This window comes from Vombatus ursinus, unplaced genomic scaffold, assembly GCF_900497805.2.
Source record: "Vombatus ursinus unplaced genomic scaffold, bare-nosed wombat genome assembly UNPS02004827.1, whole genome shotgun sequence".
NCBI lineage: Eukaryota > Metazoa > Chordata > Mammalia > Diprotodontia > Vombatidae > Vombatus > Vombatus ursinus.
In genome coordinates this window covers 1,000,907-1,022,864 of record NW_020944605.1, presented here as the reverse complement: position 1 = coordinate 1,022,864, position 21,958 = coordinate 1,000,907, and the positions used below count along the sequence as shown (strand labels likewise).

Below are 21,958 nucleotides of genomic sequence, written 5' to 3'. Positions count from 1 at the left end.
TGTGTGTGTGTGTGTGTGTGTGTGTGTGTGTGTGTGTGTGTGTGTGTAAAATTATTCTATACATACTTCTATTTATCAGTTCTTTCTCTGGATGCAATATTATCTTGGTTCTTGCTTATTTTGCTCTTCATTCAAGTCTTTCCAGGTTTTTCTAAGACCATTGAGCTCATCATTTCTTATAGCACAGTAGTATTCAATCGCAACATATACCACAACTTGTTCAGCCATTCCCCAATTAATGAGCATCCCTATATTCTAAAATGTTTATAGGAGCACTCTTTGTGGTGGAAAAAAGAAGTAGAAATTGCAGGAATGTCCCAGCCATTTTCCTGAAGAGACAGCCAGAGAAAAAACCTCTGTTCTTTCCAACCCCTCCAGAATGCAGTGAGACCTTCCCTCACATTGAGCATTAAGACAAGAGTATGCAATTGTTGTTGTTGTTGTTGTTGTTGTTGTTGTTTTTTCAGTAGAGGGTCATAGAATCAGAAATCCACTTATGTTTGATGATAATTTTTTGTTTACTACAAATTAATACCCAGTCAGTGGTTATCCAGTCTCTGCTTAAAAATCCTTAATAATGGAATCCTTTTAGTACCATGAAAAGAGTACTAGGTTTGACACAAGAGCATCCTTTTTGAATGCTGTTTCTGCTAGTGATCATTTGTATAACTCTGGGAAAGTCATGTAACTTCTATGGGTCTCAGTTTACTGATATGAAAAATTAAGGAATTGGACTAGATCACTGGTGTCAAACTCGAATAGAAACAGATGCTATTAATTAGTGGCCCTGCAGGCCACTTATTAACTTAGCTTTAAAATATGTTATTTATGTTATAATGCATTTTTACTTATTTTGTTAAGTTTTTCCCAGTTATATTTTATTCTGGTTTGACCAGCACTTGGAAACACATAGTGCAGAGGCTATGTGTTAGATACTTCTGTACCAGATGACTTTTGAGGTCCTTTCCGGCTCTAAATTTATGACTAATGACAATGATGTTCCCAAGACAACCAAATTCACTTTTGTAATCTCTCTAATTGTTAGGAGATTTTTCCTAATATCTACCCTAAATGTAACTTCCTACAACTGTCACCCATTGCCAAACGTAATACATCTAATCTTTCTTCCACATGAGATGATACACCAATATCATTTCTCAAAGTTGTATCTGATTGCATAGATGAACAAAGAAAAAAGCTATAAGGAACAACTTGAGCCACAGTTGTATATCGTACTCAAAGTCAAAACCAAAAATGGTATAAGGGTAAAACAAAACCTGAGTATTTGACTAGCATCCTTTGCATAGTACTTAATGTTCACAAGGCAACTTTAAGATTCATATTCTTGATCAGGTGCACCTATAACTACTCATTTTAGTAGTACTAATTAATAACAATCATTAGTACTAATAGTACTAATTGATAATTAGTCACATAGTTATTGAGTGGAAAATATGCTGTTTTTAAAATCAGGGAAACAAGGTTCAAATCCTAGCTTTGACACTTAAAATTTGTGTGACCTTGGACAATTCACATAATCTCTTTGGGACTGTTTCCTCTTCTAAAAAATACGAAGTTGGAATAGATGACCTCTCTGGTCCTCCTGTCTCTAAATCTATGGGGGGGGGGGCAGAAATCAGCAGCTCACTATGAACAAAATATTGCACTGGATTCAGAGAGAGATGGAAAGATGAAAAGACTTATGAATTGTACACCAAGGTATGGAGCAATAACAGAGAAATACCTGTAATACAAAATATATAGTGATTATTACACGAGATTGTTATGAACAAATTGCATTCCAGCTCCCAGGAAGAAAAAAGAACAGATTTCTAGCTGGTTGGGATTTAGGGAAGGCTTCATGCTTCAGGAGAGGTAGAATTTAAGCTGGGTTTTGAATGATAGGTAGGATTCAAACAGTCAGATATGGGTCAGTAAAGGGCAGTCCTGCTGAGTAAAAGGAGAAAGAAGCACACACCTGGCTTCTTGGACAAAGTAGCAGAGGCATCATCAAGGTTCTCTGTCACATAAAATAAATGGGGGAAAATCACATGAGATTTTCCACCCTATCATTATTTCTGCCAAGAAGTACATTTGTGAAAGGAATCCTTGGAGACAGCATCAAAATAGAAATATAACCCGTCTGTCCTGAATTTTCTTTTCTCTATTTATGAATACTGTGACTGTAAGTTCTAGACTTTTTATGTTGAATGAGAATAGAAGGGAACAAACTTAGAAGCCTCCAAGACAGTAGTATTGTCATAGAGTATTGCTTTGCCTTTTGGACATCATAGTGCAACTCCTTATCACCTCTTTTCTAGTAAATGGGGATGAAGGTCTCTGGATGTACAACATAGCAGGGGCCTTGTTGGTGAAACTAGTAGGAAATTGGAGAAAGAAAAGAGAGACAGCTGACAGGTAGGTTGGCAATAAAAACAAGAGCAGGATGGATGGTATGTTTGGGTAGAAGGAAAGGGAAAAGGAAGCTTGTTGTGTGAGGAGTATTAACCCCTGAAAGGAACCTAAAATGAGAGCAAGACTGGAGAGGCCCCCACAACTCTTAAGATCTTTATCTTCTTTGCAAATGGCTTCAAAATGTGGAAAGGATCAGATTGCAAGAGAAAAGGAAAACTCAGGCTCTTGAATTGTACTGCTTTAGACACCTTAATGAAACTAGAATTATTTTGAAATTATCATTCTATTCAACTTTTTTGAAATGAAGGATTTACCCTTGAATAAGAAATCTGTATTTCATCACCAAAATGGAATATATTTTTTTAGCTTAGCATTACCCAAAGAAACAAACTTTTGTTTACTTTTTTAGGGCATCTTTTGTTTCAGATAGATTGGCAGGTCGGTAGGTGGGTAGATAGTAAATAGATAGATAGATAGATAGATAGATAGATAGATAGATGGATGGATGGATAGATAGATAGCTATAATGTCATATTTTTGAACCAAGTAAAACCAGAGCCAAATTTAATCTACAAATAACAGAAGATAAGCATGGAAGTAATACTTTTCCCTTCCAATGGATGACATTATTAATCTCCTCTTTCACAATCAGGTATCTGTTCAATTGGAACAAAACAAGAGAGAAAAAGAATAATGTAAGTATGGGAAATGACTCAAATTATACTTGTTGATAAAGAGTCCTTTCCTGTGATAGAAATCGTGAAGTATAAGCAATTGAAAAGTATAAGCAATTTAACATCATACTTGGTGTGAGAGATAGCAATTTTTTCTATTATTTGGAAAAAAAGATCACATCTTATGTGATGGAATAAAAAATGTAAATTGTTTTCAAATTACAATGATACTTGGCACTGACTTCACTGACTTTGGGGTGGGAGAGAGATTATTAGATGACAAGAAAAATGAAAGATGGCTCATTGTCCATAAATTAAAATAAACTCTTAATTGCCTTAATTAAAAGCCAAGGGAAGAGGATGCTAGCATTGATGATGGAAAACACTGGATAATTGATCTTGCCTCCTTGTGGCAATAGCAGCAGGTTCTAAGCTTCCCAGTAACAGAGATCAGTCCACGAATTAGGTAGGAAGAGGCCAACTTCACCCAGCGTCCAGGAACTGAGGGTGCTGAATCCAGATGCATTCTTCATAGCTCTTCCTTGTCTCTTTGCCATTACCCTCCTTAGAAGATTGTTCTTTTCCTTAGTTTGTATTGACTGGCTATAGCATTGTTTCCAAATCAATCAAGATCTGGATTCAGAGCCAAGAGACCTGATTTTAAATCTCAGACATGCTACTCCTCTTGTGACCTCTGACAAGTCAGTTAATTTTTCCAGGCATCAGTTTCCACATCTGTCAAGTGGAAAAGTTGAGAGAAAAGACCTCAAAGGCCCCATCTCTATGGCCTATGAAATAAAATCTTCTTAGTCAATAAACCAAAACCAGTTGTGTGACACTAGCAGTAAGCAGTCTCTTTACAGAAGAAAAAAGAAACCTATTAAAAGCCCATTCTGGGAGCAAGGTGGCAATGAGACAGGGCCATTAACAGAAGTATTGCAGTATTCCCAGAGGTCACATGTTCAGCCAGTGAATCAACATCAAAAAAGTACACCTACTATGTGACAGGGACTAGACTATGAATGGGAATAGATAAACAAAAACAAAATAGTCCCTGCCCTCAATGAGCTTAGATTCTATCAAAGAGAACAACATGCAGGCAATGAGGTTGCACAGTGGAATAACAATGGGCCTGGAGTTAGGAAGATCTGAGTTCAAATCTGGCCTCTGACGTTCACTTGCTATGTTACCCTAGGCAAGTCACTTAACCTCTGCTTGACACAATTTCCTGATCTGTAAAATAGGAAAAATAATAGCACCTACCTATCAGGGTTGCTGTGAGGCTCAAATGTGAAAATTTTTGCCAGGCGCTTAACTCCATGCCTGGTACACAGGGGCTATAAAATGCTAGCCATTATCATTAATTATTATTAATTATTAACATGTAGAAGCAAATACAAAATATGTATAAAGTAAATGCAAGGTAATGTGGGGAGGGCAGTATTAGGGGATGAGGAGATAAGGAAACGTCTTATATGAGAAGTAGCACTTGGGGTGAGCTTTGAGGGAAACTAAGAATTCTAAGAGGCAAATGAGAGAGTGAATCCTAGTCATTAGGCCAGCCTATGCAAAGGCTATGTTTAACAATAAGTAGAACAATTTGGCTGAAATGTAGAGTACATGAAGGGGAATAATATATAAGAAGCCTGGAAAGGTAGCATGTATTCAAATGATGAAGGTCTTTAAAAACCAAACAGAAATTTGTATTATATGCTAGAGCAGGGGTGGGGAACCTGTGGCTTCAAGACCACATATGGCCCTCTGGGTCTCAAGTGCAGCCCTTTGACTGAATCTAAACTTCACAGAACAAATCCCTTTAATAAAAGGGATTTGTTCTGTAAAACTTGGACCCAGTCAAAAGGCCGTACTCAAGGATCTAGAAGGCCACATGTAGCCTTGAAGACACAGGTTTTCCACCCCTGTCCTAGAGGTAAAAGGAGTCTCTGACGTTTTTTGAACAGGGAAGTAACATATTCAGACGTGTGCTTTAGGAATATCATTTTGGCAGTTTTGTCGAGGATAGAATAGAGAGGAGAGATACTCAAGGGAGATAAAATAATTAAGAGACAACTGCAACAGTCCAGGAAGGAGAGGAGTAGGAGGGGGTGGCCATGTGAGTGGAGAGAAAGTGATCTGTGTGAGATATGTGGTGGCAATAGAATCAAAATGATTAGGAAACTGATTGGATGTTTGGATGGAGGGAGAATGATGAATCAAGGATGATTGTGAGTTTGTGAACCTAGAAGAGAAAGGAATGGGGGTGGTTCTCTCAATAGAAACAGGCAAGTTAGCAGGATAGACCAGTTTGGAGGGGAAAAACATGAGATCTCTTTTGAAGTTTGAGTTGAACCTGAGATGCCATAGGACATTCATCTGGTAATGTCTAATGGTCATTTAGTGACACAGGACTGAGCTCAGGAGACAAACTAGGACAGGATATATAAATCCGGGAGTGAACTACATGGAGATGATAGTTAATACCAAGGTCACAAGTGAAGAAGGCCAGAACCTTGGAGGATACTCCAGTTAGGAGATAGAACATGGAAGAAGACCTTTCTAAGACCAAATCCTCATGCGCTGTTGTTTTCATGTGTTTGAAAGCTGTGAAAAGCCATATAATGACTTGATAAAATTGATGGAAGAGAAGTTAAGGTCTTTGTTGGATAGTTAAATACATGTTGGAAAGGTGTTTCTCTTCCAAAGACTAAGACAGGGGAAAAAAGGAGTGGAAAAATTCTGTAACTAGATGAACTTCTGTTGATATTAGAGGAGTAGAATATAAACTGATCAGTGGCATACTTTCCCAGTCTCTCATTGCCAAATTTAGGCAATCTTAATGGCCCAAGCAATGTGTTGTAGATTGGAAAAATTGTTAACCAGTAAAATTCTGTTATAAGGCTGCTAGCACTTGTAGAGGCGACTGGCACATTCTCTTGGCTCTTATAACAGGTGTGGGAGGGGCATCTTGTTCTGTGGAGTTGAAACCAAGCAAGGCAGCACATGAAAAGTGGAATGAAGTCTCTAAAGAAGTACCTTGGGGATCTGCCCTTGACTCTGTTCTGCTCATTAATTTTTGTGATTTAGGTGAAGACACAAAAGGTACGTTGGTCAAATTTGTCAATGACAAGGAGCTAAGATGAATAATTAACATATAACAAAAACTGAAAAGTAAAAATTGTTCAATCTAATAGTGTAAGATTTAATGGAGATAAGGTTTAAATAATCTTCAATAAGACTTTCTTCAATAAGGTTTAAGGTTATCAGTTTGAAGGTCAGTGGGGTTCTGATAAACAATAATTCCTCCTACAAATTTCTGAGATTTCTAGTGAATTGTAAATTCATTATGAGTCAAAAGTATGTCACAATAGCCAAAAATATAATACTTTAGGCTCCTTTAACAAATACATATTGTCCAGAATGGAGGAGGTAGTATTTCCACTGTATCTATCATCAGACCATATCTGTGGTACTATGTTTGGTTTGTGTTCTGAATACTACATATTATTGTTAAAACAACTTCAATAACCTTGTGGTCGATGCCCGAACCCCATTACGTTAGAAAGGATATAGACAAGATAGGCAAGTTCCATGATGGTGAGAGAACTGGAAATCATGCTATATAAGGGTTGATTGTAGGAACTAGGGAAATGTATTTTGGAGAAGAGAAAATATAGGGAGAAGGTGGGATCATAGGGTCATCAAATTATATCTGAAAGAAACCTGAGAGGCCAAGGCCAAACCTTTTGTTCTGTCAATGAGGAAATTGTGGCACAGAGAAATTAAATGAAAGCTTAGAGTCACATAGTAAGTATCTGAGATGAAATTTGGATGAATGTCTTCCTGCTTCTAAACCCAGTACCTTATTCACTGCACATTGCCTCTCCAGATGTAACAGTCATCATCAAGTATTTGAAGAGCAATCATACTCTTTTGGTTCCAGAGAATAGAACCAGGAGCAATGAGTGTGACTTATAGACAGATTAAAGCTTGAAATATGGAAAAACTTCCTAACCATTAGAACTTTTCCAAATTGGTATAGGCCATCTTAAGAGGGAGTAGATTTGTCCTCACTGGAAGTCTTTAAGAAAAAATTAGAGAATTATTTATCAGTGATATTGTAGAAGATAATTTTGTTCAGGCATGGATTGGAATAGAAGGTCCCTTTTAATTCTTAGTTTCAGGAATTCTGATAGGTAGAAAATAGGGGAAGGGTTCCCTGTCAAAAACAGTCAGGTCAGAAAGGGAAACTTGTTTTGAGAGAAAGATCCTAGTTATTAACTGTGTAACTTGGGGTAAGTCATTTAACTTCTCTGCACCTATGTTCTTCTATGAAGTGAGGTGATTGAATTAAGCATTCTTTAAGGTTCCTTCAAAAAAACGTCAAAGACAGGACAGTGCACAATATCTACCCTGTGAATGATTGGTGAATATTTGAAATAATTGAAATTTTATATTCTTACTCTTAAGAATAGTTTTCTTCCTTTCTATTTAAAAAAAAGTGCTCTGTATAACTATTTTTAAGGGAAAAGTTGAACTGAATACATATACCTTTCATATAGTTTACTCAGCCTCTTTTCTCAATCTTGGCCACAATCCTGGTATGACAAAAAACTCCGTCAGTAACAGCAGGACAAATTTTAGGGGGAATCTTACAGTATTTTTGAACTAATCAGAATGTCTACCTGTGAACTGTGGCAAAAGCATATTATAAGTGCTACCATTTAGAACGGTTACAAGAGCCAAGAGAGTGTGCCAGTGGCCTCCACAAATGCCAGTAGACTTATTACAGAATTTCACTGGCCAACAATTTCTCCATTCTACAACCCATTGCCTGGGCCATTAAGATTACCTGAATTTGGCAATGAGAGCTTGGGAAATAATGCCACTGATCATTTTATATTCTACTCCTCTAATATCAAGAGAAGTTCATCTAGTTGAAGAATTTTTCTACTCTTTTTTTTTCCTGTCTTAGTCTTTGGAAGAGGAACACCTCCACCCCCCTTTTTTTTGTCAGCTTTATGATTGCCTTTGTGTCAAATCCAGCATAAAAGCTTTTCAGATGTGACAGCATTAGCTATTTTGTGCTTGGCTGAGCTAGAGTACATGAATTCAATAGAGGAACGAAATCTTGCTTGAGCTTAGCTGACTTAGATATAGAATACTTAAAAGTATCTAGAGCAAGAAATATTGTAATTGATCAAATCTTTGAAGAAATATTTTCAAGGCTGCCCACTGTGCTTTGGAGATCTCATTCACGTTATTTTGAACAGAGATGTATTTTCACAATGATTTGATTAATTTTAATAGCCATAACAATTTGGTACACGTAAGGACTGTTGTAGCCTGTCATTTGAGAATTTTACCATATTTATTAGAAAAAAAAAAAACGAGGGAAACTGTTTGATTTTCATTTGCTTGGGCCTCCCTTAGTCAAAGGCAAAAGAGGAGGTAAGACCCAATATTTAGAATTCTCATTTTGGGGCTAGAGTATTTATCAGTCATTCCGTGGGGGCAATGATTTCCCTTTCTGCCCTGAGGCTGCCTCAGGCAACCTCACAGGAATGGGAACTGCATTGTCCTGCTTTCACACACTCAGAAAATCTATTCTTACTTAAACAAGGCCCAAGTTATATTTGAGCAGTATTCTGAACCAATGGAGGTGGGGGGATGGGAGAGGCAGGATAGGGGAGGAGTAAATGAAGCACTAATGTCAAAAATCTGATTTCCAAGATGTTGAATGTAGCATGCTACCATTGCATGCCCTCTTCTTTCCCCTTTTCTCATTCTTCCTTGGATTTTCGTCTTTGACTAGGGAAGTAGAATCAGTAAGCTACCTAAGAGTGCTTTTCCTCCCCGAACATGTAAAAAGCAGCTAAACTGCTCTTAGTATACACAGTGCTTCTTCCATCCCTGATGGGATAGAGGTAGTATGGACTAGCTTTCCTAGGATGAAGCTCAACTATATAAATATTTAATGCAATGTTATCGTGTCTTGAATTGAATTATGTTGCAATTGTGTCCTGTTACGTTTGGGTTTCACTGCACAGTTCACCTTATTCTATGCATGGATAAAAAGTGCAAGGTATGAAGTTCTTCCTTACCCATTTTTTTTAATTAAGGACCGTCTGTGCTGAGAATTGTCCATGAGTAACATAACAACTTAGTGCCTTCTCAACTTAAAGAAAATTAAAAGTATGGCTGTATGTCAGGAAAAATTCAGATCTATTTTTTCATACTTGTAAGTTTAACTTAAAAAATAACTCATTTCTTCCAACTCTTAGTGACTGATAAAAAGAGATAATGTTAATGCCTTCATTTCTCACTGCCTTCTGCAGAGGGGTGGACTTCTAGGGTGGTCAGTAAGGCTACCTTTTGGGATAGAGGGTTTGCTTACCTGATTTCCCAGATAATTTAATTTAATTTTCAATTCAACTCAAGAAGTATTTATTAGGCACCTACTATGTACCATGTGAGGCAGCTAGGTGGCTCAGTGGATAGAACATTGAGTCTAAAGTCAGGAAGACCTAAGTTTAAATCAAGCTTCAGATACTCACTGGCTGTGTGACCTTGGGCAAATCACTTAACCTCTACTTGCCTTAATACAGTAGATAAGAAAATGGAAAACCATTCTATTATCTTTGCCAAGAAAGCCTCATGGACACTATTGGCCTGCTAGGGCTCTCAGGGTCAGAAAGACTGGGTCATAACTGAATGATTCAACAACAACAACAATATGCCATGCATTGTACTAAGAGCTGGGGTTACAAATAAGAAAAAAGATAGCTCCTGCCTTCAAGAAGCTTACAATCTAATGGGGGAAGACAATATACAAAAGCAAGCTAAAAGGGAATAAAGGGGGACCAAGAGCTTATTCTTATTCTAGTGTCAAAAGGAAACAGAGTCACTGGCAAACAAGGAAGAGTCACCTGGAAAGTCCTGAGCTCTCTGAAACAGAAGACCTTGGGAGAAATTTATTGCTGCAACCTCCAGTCCTCCAAGCTAAGGCAAGAGGCAACTGAGAGACTTGAGAAGGGATGAGTATGTAAAGTTGAGTCAGTCTGCATGGTGATAAGATTTCAGGGGATCAGTTTCTCTTGGGGAAGGCATGAAGTCAAAGCCCAGCTAAGCCCCTGACTGAATTCTGGCTCTAATTCAGAAAGCTGGGTCACTAATGATTCCTGACCATCCTCAAGCACCCTGGTGATTCTCAAGAACCCTTGTTTGTGGCACCCTACTTATTCCACTAGACCCTAAGTCATTGTACCAGCCTAGCCAAATTAAAATAAGACTTCAGGGTAGAGTAGAATAAGACTAACTTTCTACACTAAAGCTACCTTGTGTCCAGAGAGGCATTTGGGGTGTACAGTACTATTGAAGAAGTGGCCAAAAATGCTATTTCCTTAAGTCCTGAGCTGCTAACACCAACTTCTCCAGCATTTTTTTCCACAGTGTGTAATGTACACACACTTATCATTTGTGTTTCTTTTAGATGCCTGGGGTATATGGGTTAGTGGTTAATTACAAGGCTGCTTAAGCCTTATAATAAAGTCAGCAAATTAAAGAGAGGGCACAGATAAAGAGAATGCTTTCCAAAGTGTCATAATGAAATTAAGGTAATGAACACTTTGAGGGCTTTTCTTCTTTCTTTTGGTATAAACTTATTCCAAAGAAACTGGAAGAGAAATGGGGCCTGAAAGTAAAAAGAAAAAAATAAATTGTGTGCCATTAGTTTAATTATAAAAATTCATTACATGAAGTCATGTAAGACAGAAAATAATGAGGCTCTAATAGGTTGGCCGATAAAACATTTACTAGTCTATTCTCTGCCTGTAGTCTTTGTTGAAGGTACAGAAAAGTAGCAACTCTGTTATGCCATCTTCAGAGCTATTGAAAAGATTAATCAATTCCAGTAAGCTGGAAAATGAGGGCCATTTTCTTAAACAGTTTCTCCTGTATAGTGTGTTACTTTCTGAAACAGAACTGTTTAGTAATGTCAGAGGTTTAATAGATTAGTGTTGAAGTTAATGGTGAGAGTCTATACTCTTGAAACAGCTTTCTTATAGTTATCTCAATATTTCCATTATATAAAGCCCTAGAGAGGTTTTATAGGTCATTTTAATTCACATGAGGGTGAAAGAAGAATATTTTTTGGAGTAAAAGTTTGCAGATCATTAATTCATACTAAGGACTAAATTGTTTAGGTTTTTTTTTTTTAAATAAACCAAATAGGGACCCTCTGATATTGCATAGAAACCTTCTACTGTATTGGATCTAGCAAGATTTCAATCTTTTTAAATATTAAAAGAAATATCCTTTATTTTTCTAAGTTCTAATATGGCAAATAAAATGTTACTGATTTGATTAACATTATATTGACATAAATGAGTCATTTCTACTTTTCTTTGAGTACTAAAGTTAGTTTTCAGAACTGGATTCTAATCTTGTCCCTCCCACTAACTACCTGTGTGACTTTGGGCAAAACTGATTATCTTGTCTAGTCTTGCCACTGGGCAGCTGCTCAAACAGACTGAGAGCCCCTCTTAGCACATTCCCTGCCCTCTCCCTACTGGATCTTAGGTTGTTTCTTTTTTTTTTTTTAATCTTTTATAAATTTTTAATTTTTGTTATTCGTAATTTGACAACAAACATCAACACTTCCACATAAAGGAAACAGAAGAGGATTTTACTGGAAACTATCAAACTCTATTAAGTACAGCTTATTTTTTAAAAAGTATAAAATGCATTCAATGTGTTGGTTCCAAAACTGGCTTACTTATCTATATTTCCTCTGAACCTCCATCTGTTTTGTTCTGTTCTGATTATTTTAATGCTTCATTGATGTACTTGCCATTATTTTCTTTTGCATTGTTATTAACTATTTCGCTAGCCGTCCACCCTCCAGGCCCACAAAAAGAGAAACTCTTAGTAAGAAATGAGCATAATCAAACAAAGAAAATCTACCATTGATTATATATATTTTTTAAAATGTACATCTCATTCTGCACCACTCTTTTATCATTTCTGTCTAGGTGTGGAAAACATCTTTAGTCTTTGGTTAGTCATTACATTGACAAGAGTTCCTAAATATTTCACTTATTTTTCTTTACATTGCCATAGAGATTGTACAAATTGTTCTCTAGGTTCTGCTTACTTTACTCTGCATCAATTCATACTAATCTACCCAAGCTTTTCTAAATTTGTCCCTGTTGATATTTCTACAACACAGTAATACTCCATTATTTTCATAAGTAATTTATGTGTTTAGCCAGTTCCCAATTGATGGGTACCCCCCTTAGTTTCCAATTATATACCACAACAAAAAATGATTCTATGAATATTTTGTACATACAGATAAATTATATATTTTATCTCTTTGGGATTCATGCCTAATAATAGTGTGACTTGGTCAAAGAATATGCACACTTCGGTGACTTTTGGGGCATAGATTTACAAAATTCTCTTCTCCCCTCATTTCCTTTCCTCTCTTAAGCCCACTAGAATAAAACAAAACCATCCCCAGACACTTGTGTTTGTCTTGTTTACCTCCCTCTATGACCTTTGAAGACAACAGGATTCTGAACCGGCACTTGTTTCTTCTATCACTACTATAATATAAGCACTTTGTCTTACTTTAGTCTCTTCCAATTACTCTGATGTACTTACCTTTCAAGGTTTTTGAAAACAGTTGTTTAGTAATGTTAGGGATTTAATAGCTTAATGTTGAAGTTAATGGTAAAATATTATACTCTAGATCATTTCAATCCACAGAAGGAAGAAAGAAGAATTTTTTGCTGTAAAATTTTATAGACCATTAACTCATACTAAGGACTATATTATTCATTTATGGGTGTGTGTGTGTGTGTGTGTGTGTGTGTGTGTGTGTGTTCTTGTATTGCATGGAAACCTCATCTAGTAACATTTCAATTATATTTTAAACATTAAAGGAAGTATTCATGATTTTAAAAGTTCTACATGGTAAATAAAATGTAGTAAATGGGATGTGAATGACGATACAGAGAAGGGAAATGAGAAGGCACATACAGATAGATAAAAGGTCATCCAAGACATAGCAGTGCCAGGCAAACCTAGAAAGGAAGAAGTATCCAGGATGATGAGAGTTTGGTTAATAGTATCAAAACGTTGTAGAGTGGTCAAGAATGAAGAGGAATGAGAAAATTGAGAGTGAGAGATGTCGTATGGATAACCTACGTACTTCATTAGTACCCACAAATGGTTTAAAAATTAATCAACAACCTAGAAGAAAACTTATTGTGTGTTTCAAGGATGAATTATTGAAAGGCACAGGCAAGGCTCCCACAAGATAAGAAGGTATTCATGGGTTATGATTTGCAGCACTGGAGGGAGTATGAGCATTGATTTGATCTTAGATCCATTAAAATATTCAAGTGTTACCATCAAATTATCCGTGAGCATTTTGGGAGTAAAAATATCAAAGTGCTAAGTACCTTGAGGCCAGGATAATGGTTCATAATGATAATGTCTTTTCTTTGGTCATCAAAATACTGCAGAATGAAGGAAATCTAGAGTTAATTGTAGTGAAGGGTTTGTTTATTTCTTTGTTTTTACAAAAAGGAGACATAAAATGTTGGTTTAAAACTTCCTTAATGGTCAGGTAAGAGTCTTAACCTTCTCAATGTTATTCAAGGCTGGGTGGAATTTGTTTGATTTTTTTTTAATCTGTCTTTCATCCTTGAAAAATCTTGGCATTATTCAGTGAAGGTTAGCTCTCAGTCAGGATTTCCTTAGTTATAAAAACTAACTTTCAATGTGAACACAAACCTAGGGAGAAAATATATTCATGGGCATTTTTGCTATTCAAGCATTAAAGCATGCCAAAAAAGTGATGATGTGAAGTCAAGCTTCACTCACTTAACTACCTTTTTGCTAACAAGCGTCTAATTTATCTTGGCAGTTACTGTTTCCTTCATAGTCCTTTGAAAACTCTAGCACACTCTTCTATTCATGTTTTTCAATTATGTTGACTGATTTATAGATTTGTACAGCATTGGACAGCTAACTCCCTTTATCAGAAAAGGACAAATAACAGTGTAGGAACCATGGTTAGCTCCCAAGATCATTATTCTAATTGGCACCCTTTTAAAAAATTGCCAATCATATTGACAAGCAAAATATGTTATGAGTTTCATGATTTTTTTTATCTTTAAACAAGTACATTTATTTGTTAATGGTAGGTTCATTAAATTTTTCTTAACTTTCATTACTCTTATGGATTTATATGCATTAGCTCGGGCATGCCAGCTGTTCAGAAAGTGGGATACCAAAAAGGGGGAGGTTAGCAGAACAAAAATATTACTCTCATATATTCTGCTAATTATAAATTAATTTGAGCTAACAAGCTCTTATTTTAAAATGCAAATATTCTTGAGGAGATTATACCTATTTGTATTCATACCTTAAGGTGAATTCCTTTAATTAGAAAATCAAGTAGTATTTTTTTTTCCTTTTCTGTTAGCTGAAACCAGCCTCTTGAAAGTTTTGACTTTGGGGATGAGAAAGCCATTTGAGAGATTAGGACTCTTCTAGGCAGAGCTAAGTCTGGATGGTCTTCTGGTACATGGGGAGGAGAGGTAAAGAAGATGAGATGCCATGAAATGATATAGGGAACATCAAGATAGAAATCAGAAGGTACCAAACAGAACTTTAGTTTGTGATTTTGTATCATAACACTCATAATAGCAGTAACCTCAATATGTCACACAATACTTACTTTCCATGTCTTATAGATTCACAAAATATTAGAATATTGGAGCAATAAGTGATTTTACAAATGAGGAAACTAGGCCCAAAGTCAAAGATCATCTAACTGACAGAGGCAGAAGTCAGTCTCTCATTTGATAGGGACTGATAAAATGGATGCTGTTCCAAAAAGGACAACCAAGACACCAAAGATTTGAAGAGCACAATATATGAAGATTGGTTGAAGAAACTGATAATATTTAACCTAGAGAAAAGGAAACCCAGAGGAGATATAATTTTAAAGTATTTGAAAATCACTTGTGTCAAGTAGGAATTAGAGGTGTTCTGCTTGGATCTGGAGGGCAGGATGAAGAGCAATAAATGGAAACAGTAGGGAGGCAGATGGTTTATTGTGGAGTATATTCTTGTTCAGGTATGGGTTAGATTGGATAGGTTTTGAAATCCCTTCTAACTCTGAGTGTCTGTGATTTTTATCTTTTCAGTTTAAGACCTCTCATTCTGTACGATTCTTATCTATGTTTTCCCATAAATCCTCTATAAAGAATAAACACAGTGTGCTATAGGCTTTCCTCTGGTGCTTTGAATTTCTTGAGAGATTCTGTACAGGTTCACTTGGTTTTGAGAAGCCACTACATGATCTTGAATGGGGCATAATGATTATCACCAATATCAACACAGTGCATGGCACACAGTAGGTACTTAATAAATGTTTATTGATTAATTGACTTATGAATCATCTCTCAGTTTGATACTTGACTTCCTTCCATAATTATTCTTATTATCTAGGGTAATCCAGGGCTGTTTATTTATTTTTTATTAGTTAATAAATGTTTAGCCTCTCAATCAAATGAGTTCCCCACAGTTCTTCAGACATTATTTAATGAACTAGAGAAAACTTTCCTGATAGCAGTTGCTTTTTATATTAAATCTCTTAATAACTTAGGATTAAATAAATATTAAAATTACTGAATTTCTAATTTATTAACAATGAAATACATAATTAGACAGAGCCATAGAAAATAACTTATGATATTTTAGCTATAAGACTGATCTCAATGAGTTACTTCTGTGAAGAAAATACTTAATTATGTTTATTTTATTTGAACTTTAGCTTTATGTGGCTAGAAATTGTCTAATAAGAAATTGAAGATTGTGCTGCCCTCAGAGACCCCCTGCCCCCTCTCTAGGAAAGTGGTTCCATATCTACCCATGTCTTGTGTCCACCAAAAAGCTTGTATTTTGGGTCCATATAACAGATTTTGGCTTCACTCAATTTTATTGAATGTTTATACTTAACTACTGATACATATTTTAAGCAATTTTTTTCTACTTGGTGGCCACCCAGCTGCTTGTCTTTACATCCTTATTTGATCTCTGTATAATGTAAACCTCCCTTTAGGGAGGGAGGGAGCCACACTTTTTTCTAGTTCTCCCCTCTGCTCAATGACTGTATAAAATTCTTTCCAAAAACCTTTTCAGGTTTGGTGTTTGTTCTTAACTAACACCTCAAAATATCACTATATCACCAGATGACTTCACTTTTTTTAAGAAAGAAAGCAAAATAGCTGTGTGACGCTGGGTGAGTCACTTAGCCCCCATTGCCTCACCAAAAAAAAAAAAAAGAAGGAAAAGAAAAGAAAAGAAAAAGAAAGAAATAAAGGAATAAGGAAAGAAAGAAAGAAAGAAAGAAAGAAAGAAAGAAAGAAAGAAAGAAAGAAAGAAAGAAAGAAAGAAAGAAAGAAAGAAAAAGAAAGCAAAGATACATATAACCATTTACAATGTTTTAGGTATAGAAAAATTCACTGCCCGAATCATCTATACTTCTCAATATAATATCCTCTTTACTTGAATGAAAACACTGTCCTACACTGTTCAGTTCATTCAGAGCAACAAATCATGTCTCTTTAAAAGAATTCTCTTCATCTCCTTACATAATAAAGATTAAATTAAAAGATTAAAAAGATAAAAAGTTAAAGTCATCAAGAAAGAAGACTTCTCCATCCTCTGACTTCTCTGCAAATGTGACAGTAAAGCAGCCTCTTCACTTCTCTCTGTCCAGATTTACTACTTAAAAAATTCTCATTATGTTAATTCATCAAATAACAGTAAAGACTATTCTAAGAAGAAAGAAGTTCCATATCTTCTTTCTCACTGTTTTCTCCATAGTTTACCTTTAAAATCCTTATTTGTTCTAATTAAACTCACAAACTTCCTAACTCCCTAGAGAGAAGCAAGTTATAGAACAATAGTTACAGCTGAAACTCCTGACTTCTATATTCTTAAAATGAAGATATCAATCTGTATGGCTTCTCAATGACTTTGGAAACATGTTGTTATAATTGTATAACATATATGTAACACCTCTTTTTTCCTGCCCCTCCCACAGAGGCTATGAATACTGTTCCTTTAAAAACCAAATGAAATATTTAGAAAAGCAGTTTGTGCTAGCAGGTAGAAGATAGTTGACAAATATTATTACTATTAAGTGTTTCTCCACATAGGATCAGGGATAGAATATGTGATTTATATTTATATGTGATATATAGAGATCTATATTGAATATATAAGGTCAGAGAAGAATTTGAGGTGACACATTTTCCTCACCAAACTGTTTTGTACTATCTTATAAAGACATATTATAACTAGGATTCTGTGATGAATCTTTTAGTAGCTGACAATACAGGACATTTTGGAAAGACTGTTTCTTCAAATTCCCAAAGAGAGGACAAAGAAAATGGACTATTCTGACTTATTTTCTTAAACACCGAATTTAACTCTTAAGGAGAAATATGTTGAAGATTCTTAAGAAATGTGAATAGATATGGCAGTATTTCCATTCAAGTGAAAAAGTGTTATCTAGTATTATATTCAGAGGTGTAGGTGACTCTGACAACATATTTTCCTATAACCAAAAATTTATTAAAAGTTATACATATCTTTGATTTATTACTGATTTCATTTGTTAATCAATTGTATGAGTAACTGCTATTGGAAAAGGAGATTTCTCCATGTCATTTAGTAAATAAAGTTTGAAAAGAGCTTAGGGGTCATTTAGTTCAGCTCTTTTATTTTGCAGATGAAGATGCTGAGGCCCAGTGAGTTTAAATGATTTGCTCAAGGTCATAAAGATAGTATGAGGTGGAGCTGAATCTTAGAATAATAAATGCAGGGTTTGCTCTACTTTACCCTGAATAGAAGAGAGATGAAGGATAGCTACATACTGTATTACTTGAATTTAAGTTCCTGCTTTCCATTAGGACTTGAAACCATATTTGTTTTGTTTTGTTTTTGATGTTTGATTTCATGCATTTAGGGAACTCTTGGTGCTGCAATTCCCTCTACCTATCCTGATATTTTCAAGTTGCCTGAGGCATTCAAAGCTTAAGTGCCTTATGCATGGTCATATAGCTGAAAAGGTTAAGAGGCAGGACTTGAACCCAGGTCTTCCCAACTCCAAGACCAAATTTGTATCTACTTATACTGTGCTACAGCTTGCTAAACCATTTGTGTGTGTATGTATGTGTGTATGTGTGTGTGTATGTACAAACTGATCTCAGAAAAGTAAGAATGTACATAATTGAGTATTATAATTGCTTTTTATTAAATGATTTTTGTATGCATATTTAGTCATTTTCCAGTAGATGGCACTAATTACTTAAACAATTTGGCTAGTTAATGAAGAGAAAAAGAAATATATTAGATAGATATCTGGCTTTTGTTCAAATCCTTGTATATGTCAGTGTCAGATATTAAGTTTGGCAATGTATTTTTAAATGGATTTTGTTCCCTGTTCTGTTCGGTTCACTATTAGAAAATTTAAAAAAATAGTTAAGCATATGTTCTTGTTATTCATGTTTATTTCTAAGTAACAGATGATTTGAACTTTTTGTCTTTATTTTAAAAAAAATAGGATGCTAGATTTTGTTTTGTGTTGAGAATCTGGTTGTCTACTTTTGTCATGACAGCCTAACCTATGTTGTAGGTTATAAAAGTCAAGTAAACAAGTCCTAATGTTGAGATCTAAAAGCTACTAAAAAGATATTTAAGGACTTCTGTTTGAGAAGACAGATGCAGATAAGTCTAGATGGCTTACATCAAGTAATGTTAAGTTTGGTTCTCTTCTTGCAGCAATTGGCAAAAGAGCTACGCCAGTGGCAAATAAATGTCGATGTGGCAAATGACTTGGCAAGAAAACTTCTCCGGGATTATTCAACAGATGATACCAGAAAAGTTCAAATGATAACAGATAACATTAATGCCACTTGGGCTGACATTAATAAAAGGTATGATTATTTTTTGTTAAGAATATGAGAAGTAATAAGTGGAAATACCAGATAGATTCCTTGAAACTTTTTGGACAATGGGGTTCCTTGTGGTAGTAAACTCTTTGACTGGATTTGTAGAGCTTGCCCTAATAACCTAGGAACCTGAGAACATTCAATCATGATTAAATGAATTTAGAACTTTAAAACCTAAATGGACCTTAGAGATTATCTTCTTTAGTCCCTCATTTTACAAGTAAGGAAATTGAAGCTCAAAGATATAAAGTGACTTTCCTAATATCACACAGCTAGTTAATGGCAGAATTAGAATTAGAACAATTCAGAAGACTCATCTATGAAATAGGAGGCCAGTTAATTTACAGTCAAAACAATACCTAAGTTACTGTCCTCAAGTTCCTTGATAAAACCATATCTTCCTATCAATATTTTAAAAATTTTGTTTTATAGGAGAGCTGCATTTGGGCATGGTACCATACTTGTCTTCCCCAATATAGCACTCCCTACATGCAGTAGATAAAATGGTCTAGGATATTGTGAGGATTCTATCTTGTCTCATTCATGCTATATTGTGAAGAGATCTGGGTATGTAGTCAGAGTCTCTAGGCTTGAATTCTGCCTCTTACTTTCTGTGTATATAATGAAGCCTACAGAAAAGTGTGTATAGAGGAGTATCATTAGTGCAATGTTTGAGGTGCTTTCAGAGAGAATAAAAGGAAAACTGTATATGATGCCTTGCTTCCTATCTTTGCACATCATATATGCTTAATAATTGTTTATTTCACTGAACCTATATAGATTGGGGGTATAGAAGTGTTTGTGGAAGTTTGAAGGGAGAAAGAACTTCTTGAGGTTCCTGCTATATCTACAGTCATGTCAGTCGTGTCTGACTCTTCATAACCCCATTTGGGTTTTTCTTGGCAAAGTTGCTAGAGTGGTTCCTCATTTCCTTCTTTATCTCATTTTACAGATGAGGAAACTGAGGCAAACAGGGTTAAATGACTTGCTCAGGGTCACACAGCTAGTGTCTGAGACCAGATTTGAACTCAGGAAGATAAGTCCTCTTGACTTCAGGTCTGGCACACTTTCCAGTATGTCACCTAGCAGCCTGCATAATTGAGGCATAAAGAGGCCCTGGGAACACTGCCTCCCCTTGACTCTGTAAGACTTACTTGTATCAAAAAAAAAATGTAGTAGTTTGTAAAGCGTATATAATCTTTTTTTTTTCTAATGGAGACTATATGGGAAATCAAACTAAGTCAAGAAAGTTATTGAGTGAATATTGGGGATCAAAGTTAGCATAGCACCTAGATAGGTCTGTCCTAAGATGCCCTGTCTTCTGAATACTAAGCCGGTACTCGATTCCCAGTGTATCCTCAAACCCATACTCCTGTCAAAGTAGCACCATCACTTCTTCTGATTATGTCCAAGAGTTATACCACAAAAGACTTGGTCATTTTCTTCCAGGGAGGGCCTCCAGTTATATATTTACATTTCTTATTAACACCTTGTAACTCCAGTAGAAAAGCATGTCTTGTCACCTCTCACTGAAGGTTACCTAGAATGGCATTGAAAAGGTATTTATGGGCTACACCAAGGAGAATGTGTGACTTAGCTGAGCATCTGCAACTTCTACAAATGGGTATGGCCTGTCTCTCCAAATTTGTCACACAGTAGTAAACTAGATTGTTGTTGTTGTTGTTATTCAGTCATTTCAGGAATGTCCTACTCTTCATGTCCCCTTTTGGGGCACTAAACTGGTTTGCTATCTCCTTTTCCAGCTCAGTTTATGCATGAGAAACTGAGACAAACAGGGCTAAATGATTTGTCCAGGGTGACACAGCTAGTAAGTGTCTAAGGTTATATTTGAACTCAAGAAAATGAGTAAAGATGACTAAAACAGGTAGTGAAGTCTAAATGACTATGATATAATGATAATTCACCCCAGATAAGTCCCAATTAAAACCCTACCTCTCTACAGGAAGCCTTTCCCAGCCCCTCTTAATTCCAGTACCTTTCCTCTGCAAATTATTTCCTATGTATTTCATCTATAGCTTGCTTTATATATATTTGTTTGCATATTGTCTCCTGCATTAGATTATAAGCTCTTTGAGGGTAGGGACTATCTTTTGCCTTTTTTAATTTCCCTAGCACTTAGCAGGATGCCTGATACTTAGTAGCCACTTAATAAATGTTTATTGAAATGAATTATATTCCTTCTTTTTCTGTTATTGTTTGGTTGTATCTGACTCTTTATGACCCCATTTGGAGTTTTCTTGGCAAAGATACTAGAGTAGTTTGCCACTCCCTTCTCTAAACTCATTTTACAGATGAGGAAACTGAGGCAAACAGTGTTAAGTGACTTGCCCAGTATCACACAGCTGGCAAGTGTCCGAGGCCAGATTTGGACTCAGGGAGATGAGTCATTTTGACTCCAGCCCCAGCACTGTACCCACTGCACCACCTAGCTGCCCCATTATATGAAGGACATAAGAGGAGATTGACTATCTACTGTTAAATATATAGATTAATTTATTTTTCTCTAGCAAATGTTGCACTTCTGTCCTGCTCACGGCAGCTATTGATCCAGAAGAGCATTGAACTATAACTGGGGTTACATGTTATAATAGAAAGAGGACTGCAGTGAAAGTCAAGAGACTCCATTTCAGTGCTACTTCTGTGTGACCTTTAGCAAGTCATTTGATCTTATCTCACCCAGAAAATGAAGGAGTTGACTAAAGGGCCCTTGAACTCCCAAAGAGTAATGGTCTATCATTCCATTACTCTATCTATATACTTAATGCTATAAAAAGGTAGCTGTATATATTTATAATAAAATTATGATAAATA

The 21,958-nt window shown here is 35.8% G+C and overlaps 1 protein-coding gene across 1 annotated transcript in view; it reads left to right on the top strand.

The window, feature by feature from the left end:
- Positions 1–21,958, top strand: part of DMD (dystrophin) — a 2,133,690-nt gene that overhangs the window by 1,513,282 nt on the left and 598,450 nt on the right. The window contains exon 53 of the mRNA XM_027841994.1: positions 18,957–19,111. Within this exon, the coding sequence (XP_027697795.1) occupies positions 18,957–19,111 (155 nt within the window). The remainder of the gene's footprint in view (positions 1–18,956; positions 19,112–21,958) is intronic.